Raw genomic sequence first — 23,591 nt, forward strand, 5'->3', positions numbered from 1 at the left:
GTAAATTCACGTAGAGCATAAGTTAATGCTATGAATTGTCCACCGGGGGAACTTGTCTCTCTCGTCTGATTACACAGGAAGTCATCAAAATTGGCTTGTGAACTTAACACACCAGAATAGACCTAATTATTTGGCAAGATTTCTGCATTTCCCATTTAGGAAGTTCATTTGATAAAGTGCATGGTGACCCAGAAAATCACAACTGTTTAAATTATTTACAACTATTTTCCCTAGTGACTTTCATGCTGCTAAACAATTAATGTGGTTCAGAGTTTTTGCACAGTCAACTAGACGTATGTATACTGCAATGAGGTCTTTCCTCAGCCCCCTTTTCTCCAGGCCGACCAAACAGAGTGACCTCAGCTGCTCCTCATAAGGCTTCCCTGGAGAGTCCTTCACCATCTTCATTGCCCTCCTTTGGACACTTTCTAGTAGCTTTATATCCTCCTTATATTGTGGCACCCAAAACTGCACACTACTCGAGTACTCTTTAATAGTTGCTCTTAATTCAACAGCACAGTGTTTCAATAATGTGGCCATACCAGTGCCCTCAAAACTAGAGAACAGAGCAATTCCTAGATTATTAAAACAGACATGTCCTTAAAGTACCTATGTGAGCAACAACTCTGACAGTGTAGCTCAAAAACTACTGCAAACTTTCATTTTCATTTTCAGTAATCTGTGTATTTAAAATTCATTCAATCCAAGTGCCATTACATCATTGAATAAAGAATTTTGTATGTTGTGTTTTGGCCCAAGAACTGTTTTATTACCTCAGTTTCAGCCTACTGGAATGATAAGTTCATGATGAAAGTTATTATTAAATGATTAGGCCCTCATTTTAGTACAGTTATAGCTCTTGACTCAATAGATACCATAGTATTATTTACAGTAAAATGAGGAAGTATATTATACTTTAAGAGCATTTAAAATTGTCTAAAGTAATAGTTGTAAGTCCTAATACTTACAACTGTGCAAGACTTTTACCAAACTAAGAAACAGACATAAATTAGTACCATATTGTACACATGTTGATGAAGATAATATCCTGCCAAGTAGGAAAATGTCATCCTAAAATAGAAAGCCACATTTCCTCAGGATATTGATCTAGCTTAGCTGGATCCTATAAAAGACGGAAAAGTGGATAATGTAACTTCAGACATGAGAAGTTATTAAGTGAATTGACTGTTTGAGCAGGACCTAATCCTGAGTCCCTACAGCATGAGAATTTCTCAGGTCAGATTGTTTTTATAGCTCTATCTAATGCAGAGCACTTTTGGGAAGGAGGAGGAACCCTGAAGTGAGTAATTTGCTGTGGTGCCTGTGTCATCATTATTTGCTTACTTGACTCACAAAGTCATAACTTCTTTTTTTTTGCTGGAACTCCACAATTCCCTTTGAACATTTTGTAAAGACTTGATTTCTAGTCAAAGTGCTCCAGCAGTAATTTCTACTATGAAGGGGTTTGTTTACAAGTTCATGGTGTTCTAATACCTAAAAAGCTTAATCAGTAACTTAATAGACGTGAAACAAGATATGACTAACAACATTTAAAAATTACAGTAATTGTTAAGACATTTATACACTGGATCTGGCTATACAAGAAACAGTGACAGTCACTCAGTGGAACTATGTTCATTGACCAAAAACTGGCCGTCTGCAACTTGTGGTGTCTACAAGAATACAGAAGACAATACCAATGCAGAGTTGCTACTGAAGCAGTATACAGCTTAGAACAAAAATCACAATTCCACTTTGAGGACACACACTGTCATTCCTATGGCCCAGAGAAAGATGTTTAAAGTCAAGACATTAGGAAATGAAGTATATCTTCTTTGTCTCACAGCTGATGTTGATAGTGCACAAAATATCATGAATGCATGCATCTTTAAAGGAGTACAGTGAGCTCTACCACAGCTGAGGAAGTGGTGACTAAAAAGGATGAGAGCATGATCACATAGAATTTTCTACTATTAGCTGTCGCACAAAACTCACTTTCTTGGTTAGTAAAAAGCAGGTTTTGTGGAATGAAGTACTGACCTCATTTCTGCAACAGAACTGAGACAACATAAGCTGGGAAAAGAATTTTTTGTACCATTATTTTTCTTGCATGGGCCCACTCAAGAAACCAGAATATGCCTTGAAAAGTAGTTGCACTAATTCTTTTTTCTATACCCACCTGTGATGCTACTTGATCTGATTTATTTCTTCCCATCCTTCAACCTTATTTAGCTATTTTAGTACTGGCTCAGATCACTTTCCAGGGCTCACTGCTTTTGATTTACTCCAGTACAAAAATGGAGTGTATGACACAATCACATAAATTAGAAGAGTGATAACAGTATGTTGTTCCATCATTTATTTTCATACTAACCTGAATCAAAGATATGTTTAAAAATTCTTAATGCGTTAATACCAAGGACATACAGATTCTAATCAATGCCAACATAATTGTTTTAAACAATTAGCAGATTATAATGTGAAGACAGAAATAACTCATCCCTGAAAACCATTTAAAAGGATTTTCCTACACAATAATCACAAAATATCTTCCTTCTCTCTGATGAATGTCAAATGCAATAGCATAACTTGATTGATGAGAAGCAAACAATAGTTAGTGCTTTGACGTCATGACAAAACACCTACAGTTCATTTACAAAGTACAGGTAATTTTCCCTCCAGGCCACTTATCTGAATTGCCAGCATAAATTTCGATCTCTTAGATTTTCCTATACAAACCCTTTTTCAGGGACAATTCAAAATCAAATAACAATGGGGGAGGGCAGGACACAGAGTGGGCTGCCAGAGAATTAGACTTTCTGTTTCAAACAAGACCTTCATTTATTGTTAGATTTTCATGTGATAAAGGTTTTAAAGTTAGGAAGAATAAAGACCATTAAATCCAAAGACAGAGTTGAGGTACCTAGGCTACAGGTTGCCTGAGGTTAGGAAAGTATGTGATGAAGTATCATTACATCCTTACCAGCTTCTTACACTCTTCCCTTGGCACTTGTTGGCAGTTGCAATTAAGCAGGCTGCTGGGTTGGATGGACTTTCCTCTGGTGCAGTTTAGATATTGTTATGTTCTCAAACTTTGTCTTTCCCTAGGAAACATACTAATGGTTTATGATTCTATGTAAAGAACTGAGAAAAACCTTTGTTTTGGTGTCATACTAATGTAATAATAGCTACATACTCAGAAGGTGATATATTAACATATATCTCTCTGTTTTCTCTGAGGAAAAAAATAAAGCTACTTGGCAAGACTTGCTCTAAACCTGAATCTATGACCTCCCTCTCTGAGGACAAACTCTTCTTCTCAGATCTGCAGGGTGAGTCGTGTTTGCGGTTTACTGGTTTATTACAGATTGTGCTTCCATTTCTTTTCAGTATTGCAGGTGAAAGCTCTTCAGAGCCACAGCTGAATGCTTTATACTGATTCATAGAACACCTAATATAGATCAAGATCAAAGATCTGTAATAAGAGAGCAAATATATGTAAGTATGCCCAATACTGATTAAGATCAAATGGGAGACTTTTTGCCTTAGTAATTTTAAAATAGAAAAAATCACCCACAAAAATGACACATACTTAAAACTACTCTTCATTTTCTGGCTAGTCAGCCAGATGAGAATTAGATCACAGGTAAGCATGGACCTACACTCTTCCTAGTTACAATCCCCTTCTGAATTCCACATTTTCCTTTCTTCCCTCCCTAAAAACAAAAAATTCAGTGAGCTCATGTGATATTTTTAGACCAGTTTTTAACAACATAATTGCCTCTAAAGCTTGCAGCAATTTGAAATTCCCTGTGGTGAATTGACACAAAAAATAACAAGGAATAAATAAATAAGTTAACTTATTAATTAATAAAGAGAAATTACTAAAGGTCCTCTTAGAGCTTACCATGACAAAGCAGCCCTATGGACAACTCTAAGAGAATTGGGAAGTTTGAGATCAGTGAACATGCCATATACCCCCGTAGTTGGAGCTACCTGCCTTATGGGGTGGTTTTATGCTGGCTTCTAATGGGATGCTGAATGCTGTCCCAAGCAGATGTACTCATCAGGGTAGCTCAAGTCTCTGAGTATTCACATTTCTGTTCACTTAGCCAGGATAATAAAGCACATCAATTACAAAATGTTTGCTTAATTGCTATTGCCATACTGCTGGGATTTCTATTTAAGATTCTTTGTACACAGAAGAAAAGAAACTATTTATGGTGTTTTGGGCAGTATTCAGACTATTTTTTTTTCCACTTTCACTATTTCATATAAACCATATATACGTGCTTCTAGTGAAGTGGTTAAGAATGCTTTTGATACTCTGGTCAAATTTTCCTGAAGGTCCCAGATTGCCCAAAGCACATGCACAGTTAACTAGGATGTGTACATAAATCTGTGATACTGATTACACATTTTTACCGACTGAGTTAATGAATAAAATTTAGTTTTAGTGTCCCTCCTATTACTCATTCATTTGGTATTCATTGTTTTAACACTGACCATAATGACACCCATTAGGTTTTAAAATGGATGTCATTTATCCTTCCGTAAGAATTCCATCATAATTCAGAAAGACAGCAATATACTCATTATGATGGATCTTTTCATTAATAAGGTGAATTTGTATCCACATTATCCAATATATCTGCTGTATTCAAGCATTAATTAACATCCACTTATTTTAAAGTGGTAGTCACTACTTGCCTAAAGCAAAATAAATCCTGAATTGTGAGATTAAATTCACCACATTCTTCAAGCAAAGTGAAGACATTTCAGTAAATACCCAGTGTTTTCAGTGCTTTATGAAATGCTGCAGCAATAGCATACATGCTGTAGTAGTTATGAAAACTGGGCTTCCCCACGTTAGAAAGCAGCATGCTGTTAACAGGCAAGAAACTCTGGGACATCATTTTCAAAGACATGGTTGACTGCAGTCACTTTGCAGTTATTTCTGGGGCTGCTCTGAGCATGCGGAACAATCTCAGGTACCTCAACAGAGAATGAGAGAGTGGCTTTTCAGCTCTCTGAAGATTTTCATATTTGAAAATGAAACTAAACTTGCATTGTAGAAATGTCAGAAGGACTTCAACAGGTCAGATCAAAATCTCTTTAGACTAAGGCTTTCTCTCCAAACACAAGAAAAATTTCATTATGTTACTAAGAAAATAATCTGTCATCTTTCTCTCAAAAAGCCCTGGCTTTCAAACCAGCCCAAATTTTTGTATTTGAAAAACACCGTCTTCTGCTTTGTCACAGTGCAGAATATCACTACATGTTCTAAATATCTTTTATGCATAAATGGATGTAAATTAGCAAATTTTAAATTGAAATCAAAAATAAAACATGCAAAATACATACAGGAAACCTACATAAGAATTTAAATTAGATCTTCTGTGTTAAAAACACCAGGAATCTTTTGAAGAAAACAAAGCAATACTTTTTAATGGATCTACTATAAGTTTTTACTTTAGCTGCTTGTCATAAAACATTTCATAGATCTATAGAATAACCATTTTCTAAATGCAGCATTTAGCCAAACAAAGTACCAAAAGACACCCTGAAAGAACTATCTTGTAAAAATCGTGAGAGCAAGTCAAAGGTGCATTACATTTTAGAACATATTATATGTGATCAGAATAAAGTACAATACATCTACAGATAATTGCCCAGAATTATCTTACTTCTCAAAAGCAAGTATTTAAAAAAAACCAAAAAACCTTCACAGTACTGGGAAACAAAGTTGACAAAGAAGCTAAATAATGATTTACAGGAAAAGTACCTCAAGCTAAGTTATTCATATTTGCCTGGAATAATACTCTCATAGATGGCCAAGTATATAAATGGCAGACTGAAAGCACACTGTAGTCAATAATAATATTTATAAACACATATAACTTAGGTAGAAAGCTCCTGCTTTCATTATTTTAACTAAAGTATGTGAACCTCGTAACCTTTTTTTCCCCACAAAAACTTGCATTGAAAGTTTGGAAGCTTTTGTCTTATGTAATTTCAATTTTGTCTGTAACTTTCAGAAAAACATCAGATTTGTAACTCAGTAAATTGAATTAAGAAATGTGTTTTGTCATACATTTTCAAAAAGGTTTCACAGTTTGATGAGGTCACCCCTGAATGGTGAGTGCACTTCTATTTGATTTAAAATTGAGACAGAGCAGGGACAGTCACGAGAGACTCTGAGATTAGGAGAGTTCTTTTGCCTATCCCAAATCTTTCAGCTATCACTTATTTTCCTTGAATATTGCATGCAAAAGGATGTTTTGTTTCATGGAGCTCTGGGAAGGCCTGGTAATGAGTCTGGCGATTTACTGATAAAATCATCTACTTGATCATACCTATGGTGGGAATAAGAGATTTTGAGTTATCCTGGAATCATTAAGATTTGAAAAGACCTCTGTGATGAAGATCATTCATCAATGTAAGGCTGCCAGGTCTACCACTAAACCATGTCTCTAATCACCACATCTTACACGTTTTTGAACACTTCCAAGGATGGCAATTCCACTGCTTCCCTGGGCAGTTTGTTCCAATGCTAGACCACTCTTTCAGTGAAGAAATATCTCCTAATATCTAATCTAAACCTCCTCTGGCATAACTTGATTCTCTTTCCTGTTGTCCTGTTGCTTGTTACCTGGGAGAAAAGACTGATGGCCACCTGTTTACATCCTCCCTTAAGGTGGTTATAGAGAGCAGTAAGGTCCCCCTGAGCCTCTTCTCCAGGATAAACAATCCCAGTTTCTAAACAATTCCAATTTCTTACCAAATATTAGAACTTTTCTACTACTGGAAGAAAATTGCTGTGACATACCCTCAAAGGCGAACTGCAGTTCCTCAGCCTACTCCATTAACGCCGAAGAGGCTCACACTTTCCAAATTCTGAAACAAAGTATCTCTCTCTGAAGTTGCGAATAGAAAATTTGAGAATGTTTAGTGGAAAAAGCCCAACCAATATTTTAATGAAGCCGTGTCAGCTAGCTTTAACATAAAAACTTGAGAGTTTTTTGAGAAAAGTTGACTTGATCATTCTTGTATTTAATTTTCTGTGGTTTATCTTATTTGGCTATTTTTATTCTCTCTCATCCTTTGTGTTGTACATACATATTTTTGTTCAACAGATGAGACACATGTATAAAGTGATTTTTATTCAAATATATGGGTATATTTATCACATATTTGATATAAAACAAAATACACGGGACAGTGACAAAACTGGATTTTTGTGCATCTACCTAAATTGAGCTAATACATCATCTATGAAAGAGAGGAAAAATTCACAGGTCTGCATGGCACAGAAGAATCTCAGCAACGAAACTGTAGAAAGTCCTTTCTCAAAAGGACTTTTCATCACAGCAGACTAAACAGAATTAGCTCACACGTTCAAGCAATAAGACACAGCTGACCAAACAATGTATCTATTTATTTGATTAGCTTTAACTGCATCTGTTGTTACAAATCTACTTACTAAGTTAAAAAATGCGGATTCGGTCCACCAGTTTCATTACTTGTGACTGCTAAGGTTTATTGAAATCTTCTTGCCATACAAATAGAATACTGATCTCTTAGTTTAAATTTCACTTTTTTAACTTTTCCATCTGTTTTTTTTTTTAAACTTGGCAAACATTTAAAATTTCTAGATATACGTACAGCTCTCTATTGTTGCATTTAATTTAAAAAATGTAAGAAGAAAAAGTTCTTCTCTATTACGACAGACTTTGATCATCTGAGCTTCAAAGAACTTCAAAGTAAATGAAACACTGTGTTATGGTTTTTCTGGAGCACGGAAGATACAATATTGATAGAAAACGACAGATTACTATTCACTGTATTTATGTCCATTAATATTTCTGCAATCAAGCTAGCTAGTTGGCAAAGCAAACTTAGAATAGTGTAAGTTTTCCCTTGGTAACTGCATGGTCAAGTATGTGCTGCAGTGAGGCAGAGCTCACCAGCACACAGGTCAGGAAACCTTCTGGTATGAGACATACTGAGTAAGAGATGCATGGATATGGAGAGGATTGCTGTACTGACTGGCTAATTGCATTGCTTAAACTGTTTCATTTAAAGGACTATTCACTCCAGGTCACACCTTCAGAGCAGACTGGAGCTATCTTATAGATAACTAAGACACGGTTTAGGAATATACAAAGCCATTTTTCTTCTGCAATTTCGTTTTAAAAATTGAGTCATAACCAAAATCATCTTTTAGGATGTTAGACTGAAGAGATAAATCTCTGGCACTGTTATTTTTAATTAAAAAACACACTTGAAATCCTTTAAAAAAAAAAAAAAGCCTAGAAGAAAACTGACACAGAAAGTTGTTAAAATGACTGCCTTCACTGTGAAAAATTTTCCTATCTCTAAAAAGACCTAAACTAGCCAAGGAATTGATCCAGAAGTGTCAAGTATTTAATGATATTCGATACTTAATGTTTCAAAAGCTTGTAATAAAATAATGAAAAATATTGATAATGTTTCAGTTCTTCTATCTTGCCCATTTTTCTGAGGAAGTTATCTCTGGAAAATAAAGTGATAGAGCTAAGAGGGCCAAACATACATCACACTCTGCAATTAGGAAAAAAAAATATTAACCTGTATCACAACACAGAATGCCTAAAAACTGAAAAGGTACGTAAGATACCAATCAGAAATTCATCCAGCCATCTCAGGAGACAGAGTTGGTACTGCATTTATTGTCAGAAACATTCCAGCAAAATATGGAATGTTAAGGCAGGCCCATTAAAAAAACCAAGAAAATCACAAAACAACCCCACCAAAAATAAGTCCAAATATATTCATTTGGGTAAAGCAATCATCTGTCTCTACTCATGCATGCCATCTGCTCTCACTGCTGCCACTCCTGTCAATCTGAAGTTGATAGGTAATGGCCCTATGATTCAGGAAAACTGCTGAAGTGTGTACTCAGGCTTCAGTTTGAGAGATGGGTTCATTTATCATCACAATAAGCTATTACCATTGATAGGTCACAACACATTGAAGAGACAGTCAGTCTAATTGGCTCAATTCAGTTAGCTCTGGATGTGCCTCTAGGAGACGAGCACTGCTTTGCAGGTAGTATTCCATCATCCAACAAACCACTTGTTTAATAATTCATTGGAGATCAGGTTAGGGTTCTAGCACATGATTATCCCCTCAATATGCCAAATATTGAGGTCTTAACCCTTTTGTACATTGGGCCCAAGAAGAAAAATACAAATTTATTCTATAGTTATGGTAATCCTTACTTCTAAACACTTACTGAATATTTAAAATTCCCACTTTGTAAAGAAATCTATTGTATTAAGCTATGGTCTCTCTCTGAAAAATAAAATCTCTTTCGCCATCATTCTCTTCCATTAAAGATCATCTTACAGTATGCAAACTTACTAGGAAAGTAATGTAAATGTAAAGTAATGGATCTCATTTTGCCTTCTAGAGATTTAACAAAGCAGTGTGAGTCCATTCAGAACAGTCAGGGTAGATGAGACATGGAATAGTGTATATGAGACACAGGGCCTACAGGATTTAAAAAAAGGATGCTTCACACCCTGTTCAGGTATTAGATCAAAGCATGATACTCAGTATTAATATGCTTAGAATGATGACTCTGTGAAAACACAAGTTAAAATGAAGCAAATAATTCAAGCTTCTGATCACTATTGTGCTACTTTTTTTATCAGTTCTGGTTACCATTTCACTATTCAATTCCTTGGATGTATATTACAGCCAATATGGTTACTGCTTCCCATAAACTAACACAAATTTTAAAAGCATTACTTTGTGTACACTTTGAATATCAGTCTGGGTTTTCTTTCACTAATGATGTCTCAATTGAATTTGTACAGTTTTCAACCATTTATACCACTTCTACATCTTCTGTACTCTTTTTAGTAACGCTGCCTTGTTTATTAAAGATCAGTGGCTCCCGCCAATATTTTGTTTTACAAACACACAACCTTTTTGTAAATGACAATAGATGTAAAATGCTGTTAACCAAGGTAGTTGGATTAGGTCTCCCAGATCTGTGAATTGATTAAAAATTCCCTTAACACCCATACAATAAAATATGAGTCCCATAAATTCACATACATAGACTTCCTAATTGCATGTGTACATGGATGATTAGCACGTGGATTTGGGCATCTGTGCTACACCTGTTCAGTTTTAAAAGTTCTTAATGACACAAGGTAGTTAGTCAATCAAATTTAGGCATCAAAACTTAGTTTCTAAGGACACATACATAGAAAAGCAAGGCTAATTCCTATAAGTAAAATGGAAACAACAGAATTTATCCATCTTGTAGAGAAGCTGCATGTAAAGACAATTTTGAGATTGTCAGATGCTACTGAGCGTGTCAAACTTCAAAAACAATATAGCACAGATTGAAATACAACAAATGGTTTGTGCTAAAGGCTGTTTCCCCTGTGCACCACCAGAAATTCTCAGTATTTCTGCCCTGCTGCATACTGCCTTTTTGATGTGGAAGGCAAAATTGAACACCACAAAATTACAAAACTGAAGCTCAGTAGCATCATGCAGTGTTACTAATGAGTTATATAAACTCACCAATTTCAATTACATTCTATTTCAAGATTTTGTAAATCATTTAAATTTTAAGTAAATTGGGGGGAGGCAGGTAAATCAAACAGAAATAGCAGTTTATTTATTCATAAAGGGAAATCTAGAAACTAAACCTAACACCATCTCTTCATGGCTCTCAACATTTTGAGAGTGACCTTTCAGTATTTCTCAAATATACCCTTTTGGTGATGGGCATAAATTCCTTCATCACGCTCCTGGTGTAACCCAATATGAACTAGATGTCTGGACTATAAATTCTCTCTGATTAATCTGAGTAAAACTTGATTAAACACTTTACTTACAGGTACCCTGTGATAAGCAAGGAACTCTAAATATAGTTTTCAAAGCAAACACTTATTTGCTGATGAAGTATTTAGCATGCAGAGGAATGTATATCAGAGGAATTAAATATAAGAAGAACAAAACCCCTATGCATCCTCCCTTTCATAAATACCAGTTTTCCTTTGCAGTCGTTAAATAACCACTCTTCGATTTAGCTATTCTAAATTCTTCCCAAGTCAAAGACTTTTCAAAATTTTCTTCTGCTTTTTCAGATCCTTCAGTATTTTAGTATTGGGGATCAAAGAAATGGAAGAGTAAGACTTTGCAAGCTGGAAAGTATATTCCCCCCATTTACTTCCTTCTTCATTATTTCCTATCACCCCAAAGTGTTCTCTCTCTAACATTCACTTCCCTTCTTTTGTGAAACTGCTTTATTTCCTGCTTGTTTCACCATTTTTCAACTGCCTCTATTGATTGAAACGCTTGCCTTCAAGGCAGACTTGGGTAAGCAGGTAACACAAAGGACATTTGAGATTTATGAAATAATTTCACCCACACTAAATTTCCTCTTTTATCTAGGGTAGTGTAAGATGATTTTAGCACTACGAAATTAAATGTAACATGGGATATATGAAATACTGCAGTCAGTGGACTCAGCTAGAGTTTGAGCCCTGTTTCAACCCATTTCCGAGGCGCAAAGAGGCCGTAACAGTCTACTGGGCATCCTTAGTTTCCTTGTAATCACAATAATGGTTGTACATGAACTGTCCCAACAGGCTACCCAAACATCATTAAAAGCATTAACGAGGAACAAAGTGTGCAAAATTTACTTATCTCTTGGTGGTTCTCTACAGTCATGGGTAGCTGAGCCCCAAGTAGGACACTACTAATATTGTTTCACTTTGTACTGGGGATTGAGCAAAATTTGGCAAGCCACAGCTGTGAAAGAATCCAGAGACCTACCCCTTTCCATTTCACGGTGCCAAGTTGAAAGAATACTTCAAAGAAAAATAAAGAATCTAAACCAAATCATGAAATACAAATTAAGTAAACTTAAAGGAAGCATCAGTCAGATGGGGTTCAAATCCTTAAAATGTTTTGCTCTTCCCTTGGATGTCTGCTCTGTCTCATCTTTTCCATATCTGACTCTGCCTATTATCTCAATTTTTACAAGTTATATTGAAATAAGTGCTAATAAAATGAACTGCACATTTGGTATAAATTGAAGACAACTTCATACTGTTGACTGAGTCTGATTACCATGGTGACTTAGTTTCAGTCAGGCTAGTTTAGATTGTGATTTAAAATCAAACAACATTTTTTAGATTAATGTTACTTGTTATTAAATGAAAAACATACCAATAAACTAAACCATCTTTTTCTTAGAAGAATGCATTCCAGTATCAAAGACAAAAGATACTGAAGTGGCTGTCTTTATAAAATTTATTTTTTCTTTAGGTTTAAATGAATAATTTTAATTTTCTGCCAAGTGTTGTCTGTTGACTATTAAAAAAATTCCAAAATTTACAGTAACTCTAAATAACTTCAGGGGTGTTATACTGTAACCCTACAAAATTGTTTTTGTTATGTTATGCCTAACACTTGAGGATCACATTCTCTACTCCGTTCCCTAATTGCTTTTGCAGGCTTGGAGATGTGCTTTATTACACATTCAAATCTGGGGCTGACGCTTTCATGTGCAGAAGGTATAAAAAAGGAAAATTCATCGTGAAGTACTGGCCTTACCACCACTGATGAAAACTCCCTCAGAGTGAGCAGATACTTCAAGCACCTCCGCTACGTTACTGAAGGGTGACCTGCTTAAATTTGGACAACCCATATGCAGTCTTCTACTGACTGCCCAAACTGCCCATATAACCAGCTGAAAGAAAGGGTTTTCTTACAAAGGTGTACAAAGGGAGATCATGCCAGCCCACCTAAGTTTCACTGCTTCACTTCCCTGACAATACAAGTGATACAGACACATGCTTAAAAAAAATCAGTCTGTTGGCTTAATTTAAGACACAGCTGAGTGTTGGAATTCTGCAGCTAGATTAATTTCATTTGGTCAAATAATTTCAAAACCAACTGATGGTAAAAAAGGTAGCTTCCAACTACAATTTAACTTGTACTTCATCCATTTACACCAAAAGGTATTATGTTAGATTGTTTTCCTTTTTGAAGCAGGTGCTAAAAGGAAAGGAGTTGTGTGTCTATTTAACTCTATCATGTCCTATGATCAAGAAAATCTTGAGACCTGAAACCATGACAATACTAGATGAAGCTTTCTGGGCTTAGATGCATTCATAATTTAGGACATTGATCCTGGCATTTCAGTTCCAGCTGATTATTGTATTATTTATGCTTCTTTATGTTTTGGGTCTCAACTCCATCCCTCTCCCCTAGGAGCCATAGACTGCAATTTGCTTGCATTATTCTGCCTTTTGTATCAGAATTGCCTAAGAAATGAAAACAAATGGAAGAAAATAAACATAAAAACCATGAGGATCTAGTCTATGATTATTTTATTATTCAATATTTAACGCTATGAGGTATTCTAGGCAGTCTGAAATAGATAATATGTCACGAAAAAAACTGCTCACTCTATCCCAATCTAGTTTTCCACAAGTAAAGTACTTTTAAAGGGCTGACAGATTTTTAGAATTTGTATGTATTGACTACAGGCTTATTACAGTGTCTTCATGTCTGGACTCAAAGAAACAATGACTTAGAGAAGTCAGCAAATAGGTAATTAGCAAATAGCTAATTATAAAATAGCAGGCAAAAATAAATGAAGTGACAGGGTCAAAAGGTCCACTCATTTTCTGTATGCACAGACTACATAAAACTTTCAGCTGTTGTCTTTAACTAGAAGTCAGAGAAAGAAAATTATCTACCATATGGCTGCTTTAGGTCTGTAGAGTTGACAAATATGATGTCCAACAACTTTTCCAAGAGGTAACAAAGCTTAACATTCAAACATCTCTTGCTTTAATTTTCAACACGCTCTGGCTTGATGAAGGACCAGCTTATCTTAACCTTACTTGAATGGCATCATGCTGTACAACTTAAATTATTCCTGTAAAACAGGGTTGGATTCCAGAAACTTCTCAATCCAAGTCTGCCAGTATGCATATAGTGGTTTTGAGAAAAAGTGGTTTAGGATTTCCATCATGTCTGCAGTTTGAGTAATGGCAGCATTAGTCTCTGCTCAAAACCCAGATGGAAGAGTTAGACGGGATGTATTGTGTGCTGTTCCTTGAGACTTAACAATGCCCAGAGATTTGAGTTCTAAGATGAACCCCACCTAAGGACTGAATTAACCAAAGGTAGTACCCTAATCATCTGAAAAAGGCAGGCTAAATCTCCACCTTCAAGTCAAAGCTGGCCCTTGAAAGGATGATAAAACTAGCAGCTGCAGAGAAAAAAATAAAGCACGTAACCAAAGATGGATGTTTTCTCATGAAATTTCAAGTGGCTTCAACCACCTCTCATGTTTGTGTCATGGAGGGGTGAGGAGGGGTGTCATATGTTTACATGTTTTGAATATCATGTTTACTTTTGTCTAATTGTGAGGGACTTCTACTCATCATACAAATTATGGAATTGCTTTTTGATGAAGCATCAGAGGCAGAGTATATACATAATGTTAGACTTCTGAAATACCACACACACCTAACGCTTCTGCAGTGACTTTAAATAAACAAGTGTTTTGCATTATCCTGCTGAGTTGGATATCTGATTTTTAATTAATTTCATACTTCCTTTTCAGTGCTGTGATCAAATGTTATACTGTAACTCATAACACTTTCAGACAAATTCTTAAAATGTTTTAGCATGGACACATGTTTAAAAGAAACTTACAGATCTGTTGTCAAAACAATTTAAGAACTGCTAACAAAAACTAAATGGAGTTTTCAAATACCTAAAATGTAATTAGAGTTTATAGAATAATGCAATTTTTCAGATACTAGAAGGTTTAACAGAGGACAAGTCCTTAAGATTGCTGCAATCCTTAGTTCGGTAGGCTATGATAAGGTAGGCAGGCAAGAATATAAACTGTTTTATGATACCTACTAAAACCTTAATACTAGCTACTTTAAATCCATTCCCTCAAATTATCCACTAGATATTTTATTTCTAGAAATTAAATTCCTCCAGATTACTCCCAAATGTATTCTGAATCAAAAACAGTGGTCGATTTTGCAGTTCAAATGCAAATTACATGGCTTTTTGAAAAATTACCTGATTTTATACAACAATGTTTAAGTTCTGGTAGCAGCACATATATTTAGAAGACTAAAAGGGCATGGTGATGTTAGACTAATTTGCTCATGTTTTTGTCCCACTCTGACATAAACAAGAATCCTGTACCATCTACAGCCTATTGTTATTTATAATGTCTCCGAGACACAGTCAAAGACCAGTATCACATAGCCTCGTATCACTCAGATTTAGATGAAAAAGAAAAAGCTGAAGGCTGTGCAGGGGCATCCTATTTATAATGTTTTTCTCCTCCAAAAGAGGCAGTTGGAGATGGATGTAAAACAAGCAGATAGCACACATATGTCAGTCAACATCGAAGAGGCAGACACAGGACATGCCAATTTCATATTAAAAGAATTATTTGATAAAAGGTTTTGGAGCTATATTTGAAAACTAGGAAATGCAGAATGGTTACTACCTCTTGCTATTCAATTATATTTTGGGGAATACTATTTAAGAGCAATAATTTTAACAATATAAAGGAGAGGCAGCTTTCTGTGACACAAGGTTTATAAATTACAACAGAAGTGTACATCTTGGTAAAAGATTTCCTAAAATTTTTTCTGTGTTTCTTAAGACAAAAATTATTAGAGTTTGCACGCTTGAAATACCAATGATTCTGTAGCTAGCAGTTATTCTCAAGAAAGGATGTTTTTATCTAGATTCAGCTATTTGGTTTTATTCAGTTTCAGCTATTTAGAGAAATGTTTTATTGAGTTTACAAATAAGGACTCTCAATATTCTATTTCCATTTCCCTTTCCATAGCATAAATCATCTGGCCTAGGCATGCCATTATGACTACAGTTTATGTGATACAACATGACAGTTAAGATGTACTGTGGTAATTCGAGTGCTTTCAGTGTTATTGTAGTATCAAAAATTTATATGGTTCAGTTATTAAGGCAAATTGCTTCATTCATACAGCAATATCTGACAGTAACCACAAAGGACCTCCAAATTACACTAAAAAAATATCTTCCACATTCAAATAATTTGTGCATATTCCTACCATTATTTCGCTCACTGACTAGAAGCAAGATGAAATTCTGTCAGGAAAAGTATCAGTTATTATTTCAGGGTAAGTTCACCAGACATGGAATATTATAGAAGAAACTCCCCCTTGCCCAGCTAAGTAAGCCTGACTCTCTTTAACAATTTATAGGCCATGAACAGGATGCCCAGTTCTTCGGAATGAAGCTATTTAGTTTCAATGTGCTCGCTTACCTTCTGTCATGTTGACTTTCAGCCAACAGGAAGAAATAAATAAGAGGTTGACTAGCCTGAAGAGACTACAGAGGAAAACGTGCTCAAATACATCAGTGTTAGCGTTTCTGATAAGTTTTAGCATAATCAGGGTTACAGTAAATGGAAAGCTGCTAAGCTTTCTTCACATTTAAGACTCATTCAGTCTTCAGTTCTACTCTCTGGGTAAAGAAAAGAGATTTTCATGAAGAAATATTAGTATTGTTAAAAAGTATGGAAGTATTGTGGATTTGGTATTAACCTGTGGGGTGTGAATATGTGTGTACATGCACACTTAGATACATGCAGACTTGAATACATGCATTAGAACTGTCACCACAGCATTTTCGGAGTTCCAGGGCAGAGAAATCCCCACACACAAGTTTCCTGACAAACACTAAAGTTTTGCAACATGCCCCCACAACATCTGATACACAACCTGCATCTCTGAAAAGCAGATGAGGGAACTGGTTTTCAAAGCAGAGGACAAGGTGGGAAGAGAACAGGCCAAGCTCAACCACACACCAGCTAGTTCATTCAAAAACCAATGCTGTGATCTGGACTTCTCTAACACCTGACAGCAGGTGACCAAAGAGGGCTCAAGGTTAAAGGTACTTAGTTAACTTTTTCTACCTAACTTTTTGCCTCATGTGGATACTCCACACAGGTGATTCCTTTCTGCTTGCAATTTTTCTGGTCAAATAGCTAACCAATTTAATTGGTTATTAACCTCAGTTCCACCCCCCCTTCAGAGCCTTACCTTTTTTCTCAATACATAAAATCAGTGTTTAGGCTGGTATCATCTGCACTTACTTTGTTGCCCAAATAAGAACTGGGTGCACTCCAATAGTAAATCTGTGGCAGTAATTTTTGCGCAATCACGTTGCTGATGCTAAGCTGCTGATGCCCATCAAATCTCTTCTGCATGGGGATAACTCTGATGAGACCTGGTAAGTCACTCAGATACCAACCATTCATGTCTTCTATCTATAATGATAGGAAGGCAAATAAATAAATAAAACTCACATTACATTAAGAATCAGGACACCAATCATTTCAATAGTCACAGCTTCTCATTCTTCCATTTTTTAAAAAACTGGTTGGGTTTAACAGCAGTGTAGGAACCATGGAAAACACAAAGTAGTAACAGAAAACACTTCTTATTGTATGTGACTGGGAGTTACAACTTCTGAGTTTGAAATAACTGCAAGTATTTGCATTCTGTGCTTCATGGCTCAGAGCAAGAAGGAAATTCTATCATACAAACATATGTGCAAGAATATACATATACAAATACTATGCAAGTTTTCAATAAATAGTATCAGTCACAGATTGTACAGAAGATGAGCTGACAAATGAATATACATTTTCTGATTGCTGTAGGCAGCATAATTTATAATAATTTTCAATGCTAAAACCTTAAAACTTACAAGTTCAGATATACTTTTTATACTTTTATACTTTTTTTGGTGCTGGAAAGCACCAGAACTTGAATTTCTGAAATCCCATAATTAGAAATGAATCATCAGAGAAGAGCACACTGTTCATACAAGGATGGTTTCTGGAGCCTGGATACAAGCAGAACAATAAATGAGCTCAGCCATGGAATGGAAAATTTCCCAAGCTGCTGGCACGTAAATAAGAACACTAGACATATATGATGTTATTTGCAGACTTCCAGCAAAACAATATGGCCAAAATCAGGAGTTAGTAGACCTGGAATACATTTCCCAAACTCAATCTACAGGCATGAATATGTAGCATACATCCGTTTCAGTGGAATCAGTGTCCGGGCTTTGAGAACTAATTTACAGTTTATAGTATATTTGCAGGCTAAAGACATTTTTCTACAGTACAAATAAGAACAGTAGGTTCATCTCCCTCTCACATCCTTTCCTAGGAATGCAGCATACAAAAGAAATGCATTCAAAATGCCCCCCGCAAGGCATTCCTTTTTCTTACTTAAGCTGTGTGCTGTACATTTAATGTTTCAAAATTCTTAATTACTTCAGGTCTAGAAATTTAATAATTACCTGGAAAAGAGGTTGCCCTATGGATATGATGCATTTAACTCAGGAGTTGTTATACATGCACATTCCAGGACTGTGTTTATGCATGTGGCTTCATTTTTTATTGTTATAGCTTCTTTTGTGCTTTTCACTGTTCTAACTGCTCTATTTCAGAACTTTCTCACAAAGAAGAGAGACAAAGCTTGTAAACATTTGCTTTTGGACAGATGAAAAATATCATAGAATTGTAGAATAGCTCCAGTTGGAAGGGACCCATAAGGAACATGAACTCACATGGGGCATAATGAACATGCATGATCTTCCAATAAGAAGAAACACAGTGACAATGGTCAGTGACAACACACAAAAGCAATTACATGTACTGGTATGGTATTCTTTGTCTTACACTTCTGTAGGTAAAGTGAGAGTTAGTGCAGATGTTTGTTTTCCCAGAGCAGAAACATTCCTCACAGCCTTCGGGATTATTTTGCTGAAGATTGAAGAAACCCGGTTTGCAACGATCACAGTTTTCTCCTTCAACGTGTTCCTGGAAAGGCACATTAGAGTATTGCTTCAGTTGTCATAGATGAGAATTAAGAGATTACTGGCTTTTTACTCTTCAGGAGGACTCTAAAGACATTTATAGGAAAGACTTCCTTACTTATGAATGTTAGTAGCAAATCCTTTACACAATAAAAGGTACTATGTGGCTGCATGTAAATAAAAGGACAAATTTGGACATTAAAGAGTTGACATTTTTCTTCTCTATGAATGGATATACTTTATTTCAGGGAATAATCTAATTTATATCCTTTACACTTGAGAGTCTCAGAGGGCAAGGAAGTATGGCACAATGTTATGACCTTTACAACAGCAGTATGTAGGTACGACTGATAAAATCATGCACATCCAACTGATGCAAACTACAGGTACATAGCAGTAGTCATACTAATCATTCAGAGTATCAGTTTTTTAGAGATCTGTCATCAGTATCTGAATTCAGGATATATATGAGTGCTAAAAGGGCTGTACTTCTTTCCATTATCACATGTGTTTGCCAGCCATGCAGCCAGGTTTGCAAACGTGTACCCTGCAGAAAGACAGGCACTAAATATACATGAGCTATTCTAAACTTAGCATTTGGTAATCATATTTTTCATAGAAAGCTTATGTTGTGCATTAAATCCCACTATCTTATGCTATAAATCAATTTGTCCTATAGGCAAAATTAAAGCCAGGTTTTCTACAAGGAATATGTTGCAAGAGGCTCATGACATGGTGCTGGCTTAGTAATTCAGTATTTTCTCCAACATAGCTCAGGAAATTTTTCCCCTTTCAGAAGTATTATGCACAATCTCTTTAACCCTGGAGACAGCGCTCTGTGGTATGCACACAGGAGCAATCTGTTGGCTCAGCATCAGCAGAGAATGAACACATCATAAAAACCCTGCCTACACTGTGTAGTCTAGGATAGCTCAAAATACACAGCTCTGAAGTAAATTCACTGAAAGCCATTTGATAGCTTCCTGGTTAGGATGTGGCCAAGATGGAAGAAGCAGGGCAAAGCAGGTAGAGGTATAGGGAAAAGTGATAGAGAATGCATGAATCAAGAGAAAATAGAGACAGTGTGCGGGAAGGGGCAATAACCAGCAAAAAGGGAGATACAATAAAAATGTAGTAAGGTTTTTCACCACTAATTTTACAGTAATAATATGTGTAGCAAAGTATCTTTGCTCTGTCTCTACTGCTGTGCTCTATACTCCGCTTCAATAATATGGAGACTATTAAACAAACCACAAGTGTCTTTAATAAAACTCTAGGTTATCAGTCAATTACATTTAACTTCAACATCTCATTAATCTCAAGACTGGCATTTTTACACTTTCACCAGAAATTTTGGGATTTATCAATTCATATTACTGCCATAGGTATGTCAAAATCAACTGGTTACTCATGCTTCATGTGCAAAGTAATGAGGGCACCATCTGGGCACAGAGATACTCTCACTCATTATTTAAGAAACTAGAATTACAAACACCGGTCCCAAAAGTTTCATACCATGTTGATATGCTTAGTGTGTGCAGAGTGGGAAAAGGAAAATAAAAAGAGAGCTCCAAAGCAAATGTGTTTAAATGCAAAGTTGCCCACTCTGCAGTCACAAGCATCATCTATGAGTAAAACCTACAGAATTCTATTGAGTAGGCAGCAAATTCAGTGAATAATAGATAAATAAAAATCAGAGTTGGAAAGGAGGTCTAACCTATTCTTCAGCAAATAAAACAATGTTTCTGCAACCCCATGTATTTCTCAATACTTTTCAGTGCAGTATTAAGCTATTCACAGATGAGACTTTGACGACATACATTCATAAAGTTGCAATAATTAAGGAAAACAGGCCGTTATAGTTGCCCCCCAGTTCTGTATTTTAGTTTACTCTAGTTAATGTGATAAAGATAACAATCTAACGCCCACTTAGTTGCATTTTGCTGCTTACAGTAAGAACTGCTTTTCAGCTATTTCCTTTACAAGAAAACTATCTTTAGCAAATTTACAGCTCATCATAGGTAATTGAAAGATGTGATTAAAAGAAGGGAAGCATTTTTCCTAAGACCTGCTATTAACCAGACATCCCACTTTATTCTTCATATGGAGCATAACTAATCTGATGATTTCAGTGTCCCTTTGACCATACTCTGCTTTGATTTTAATTTGAAGATTGCTAGTGAAAATAAATGTGTATGCATCTGTCTCTCAGCTATCTACAAAAAGTATCATTTTTCTCCCACAAGCACTTAAAAAGGGATTGGAGGAGCACAAAGAAGACAAAAGATGAACAATGAGGGAAAAGTGCATATAATGAGAACTCTCTGGAATAGGAACAATTATTTCTATTCCTTAATTGTTCATTTTGGTCTGCGTGTACTAACAGGTCATGGCTTTACATCAATAACATTAAAAGAGTCATTAAGCAATAGTTATCTGGTATTTAGCATAATACACCTTCATCAAAGCTCAATTCCAAGCCAGAACACAGCAAAATCACCCTTTTATAATCTTCTAGACTTGATGGCTAAGTAATTAGAAATGTGATATGGATGATCTTATTTCTGACAGAAAGCACGTGGCTGCTACATAAAGTGAGGATAAGGTTAATTCTCTAAGTAGATTTCAGTGCTATTCAGCTGTCAAACCAGAGCTTTGTGTGTGTCTGCAGCATGAGATTGAAGCATTTTTTGCACATTCCTGTATTTAAGATGTCATATAAGTATTTTTAAATTCTCATTTGTGACTAATTCTGTTAATGAAATTTTGGAAGGGAATTCCTACAAGTACAGTACAGAAAAATTGATCCACAGTACAGTAAGCTGTCCTTTGGGCATATTCATGGTCACTCACTAGACTGTGACTTAGAAAGCACAACCATTTCTAAAGCTTTTCTTACAGCTAGGTATTTTTTAAGTGGATACATGTGCTTTAAAATGCTTTTCATTTCAATATAATATCAAGACATAGTTTGATGGAGGACACAATGGCACACAGAGAAAAACCCTCTTAAATATTCTTCCCAGAAATTAAGAAATTCTTCCTACAGAAAGGATAGATTTTGGTTTTTTAAATGTTAGAGATTTCTAAACAACCATCCTAAGGCAGGAAAGAATGCCATATATCAGTAATGAGTACTCCTAAAATGCAACTTTCTTGTTTTAATAGATCATCTGTTCACTTCATTTTCTCTTTTTGAGTGACATTTATGGGTTACTTTTAGAATCCACAATACTGTTAACATAATTTCTGAGTAGATAAGGATGGAGTTTGAAACAAATGATGCACAGACTTCTTAAGTATCCGTTCATTACAGATTTCTAAGGACTTGTATGACTGGCAGCAAGCTCCTAGGCAACTATGTTGATTGCAGTGAGTTCTGAGATGACACAAGACTACCTAAGATTTTACAGGACCAAGAACAAGTGTTCTGTGAGAAGTGGCTAACATAGATACTAACAGAGCTAGGTAGACCAGTGGAATGCTCTGGCATAAAAAAAAGAGCATTAATTGCAGTATCATCAGTATCTTTCTACGGCTCAGAAGAATTTGACATCCATACCTTGCAGATGCAGGGACCTATGCAGGGGTCATCATTTTCACTGCCCTCGAGGGAGCAGTTGCAGGGCAGGCACTCAGGATATCCTGTATAACCCAAGGCACATTGACTGCAGCTTTCTCCTGCATAGCCGGTCTTGCAGTGACAGAAACCAGGCAACAAATCTACAAGAAGAGGGAGAAAACATAAGATATATTTCATTTTTCATTATTATTGTCAGATATATGTGTTACAGTGCTCAAAGCAACACCTTTGGTAGGTTTAACACTAGGGTGTTTACTGTTGCTCACACCACCATCTATTTAACTCAGAGTCATCTGAGAGAGATGTAAGAATGAACAATGTAAGAATAGGGCATGTATACAGTGATTTGAATTCTGAGCTTCCAGAAATCTGCGTATTAGAAATCTTGAAAATTGAAACTTATCCCTGCTTCCTTGGATCTAACAGTCCCTGAAAACCTTCTCTTCCATTACATTCATCTAAAGGCCTTTCAACATGCTTTTACTTTCAGAATCCATAAGGCTCCCTAGCAGGGAGTTCCACATTTAGCCTTGTATAGTGTGAAAGAAAACACTGATGTGTGTTAAATCTCTGTTTACTGCCATCTAATTGTCATATCATAGAAAAGAGCAAGTAACCATTCACTTTATCCATGTCATCTGTGATTTCAATATACCTCTCATATCCTACATGACATTTTTATTTCATATGCCACAAACTCCTAAACCTACTCAATACCTCTACAGAGAAACTGCTTGGTGTGGCCAAAAACCTCTGTTGTTCTTCTCTGCACTGTTTCCAGTTCTAATAAATTTCTTAAGAAGGGAGTGCATAGTGTAGACTGGTTTGGTTGGTTTTTCTGATGATTTTTTTCAGTTGTTTTTTAAAAAACAGTCACATTTCCTTAGGCCCTGTTGATGTTTTTGACCACGGCTGAGACACAACTGAGTTGACAGACCTGAGGCACAGTCCGAGGTAATTCCAAGAGCTGTTTCACAACCCGTAGTGCCTAATTCAGAAATCACTGTAATCACTGTACAACTAGAACTACTTTTCTCAGTGTTCTACTTTTTCTGTAATTGCTACA

General features: G+C 35.9%; 1 protein-coding gene across 8 annotated transcripts in view; it reads right to left on the bottom strand.

Moving 5' to 3' along the window:
- The window catches only part of LAMA2 (laminin subunit alpha 2), a 344,213-nt gene that overhangs the window by 183,614 nt on the left and 137,008 nt on the right, over window positions 1-23,591 (bottom strand). For all 8 annotated transcript variants that reach the window (XM_082302950.1, XM_082302949.1, XM_082302947.1 and 5 more), the window contains exons 10-12: window positions 22,505-22,665; window positions 18,806-18,946; window positions 17,204-17,377 (exon numbers count right to left, since the gene is read on the bottom strand). In XM_082302950.1, the coding sequence (XP_082159076.1) occupies window positions 17,204-17,377; window positions 18,806-18,946; window positions 22,505-22,665 (476 nt within the window). The remainder of the gene's footprint in view (window positions 1-17,203; window positions 17,378-18,805; window positions 18,947-22,504; window positions 22,666-23,591) is intronic.

Source organism: Coloeus monedula (genome assembly GCF_965178545.1).
Source record: "Coloeus monedula genome assembly, chromosome: 2".
In the NCBI taxonomy this organism is placed as follows: domain Eukaryota; kingdom Metazoa; phylum Chordata; class Aves; order Passeriformes; family Corvidae; genus Coloeus; species Coloeus monedula.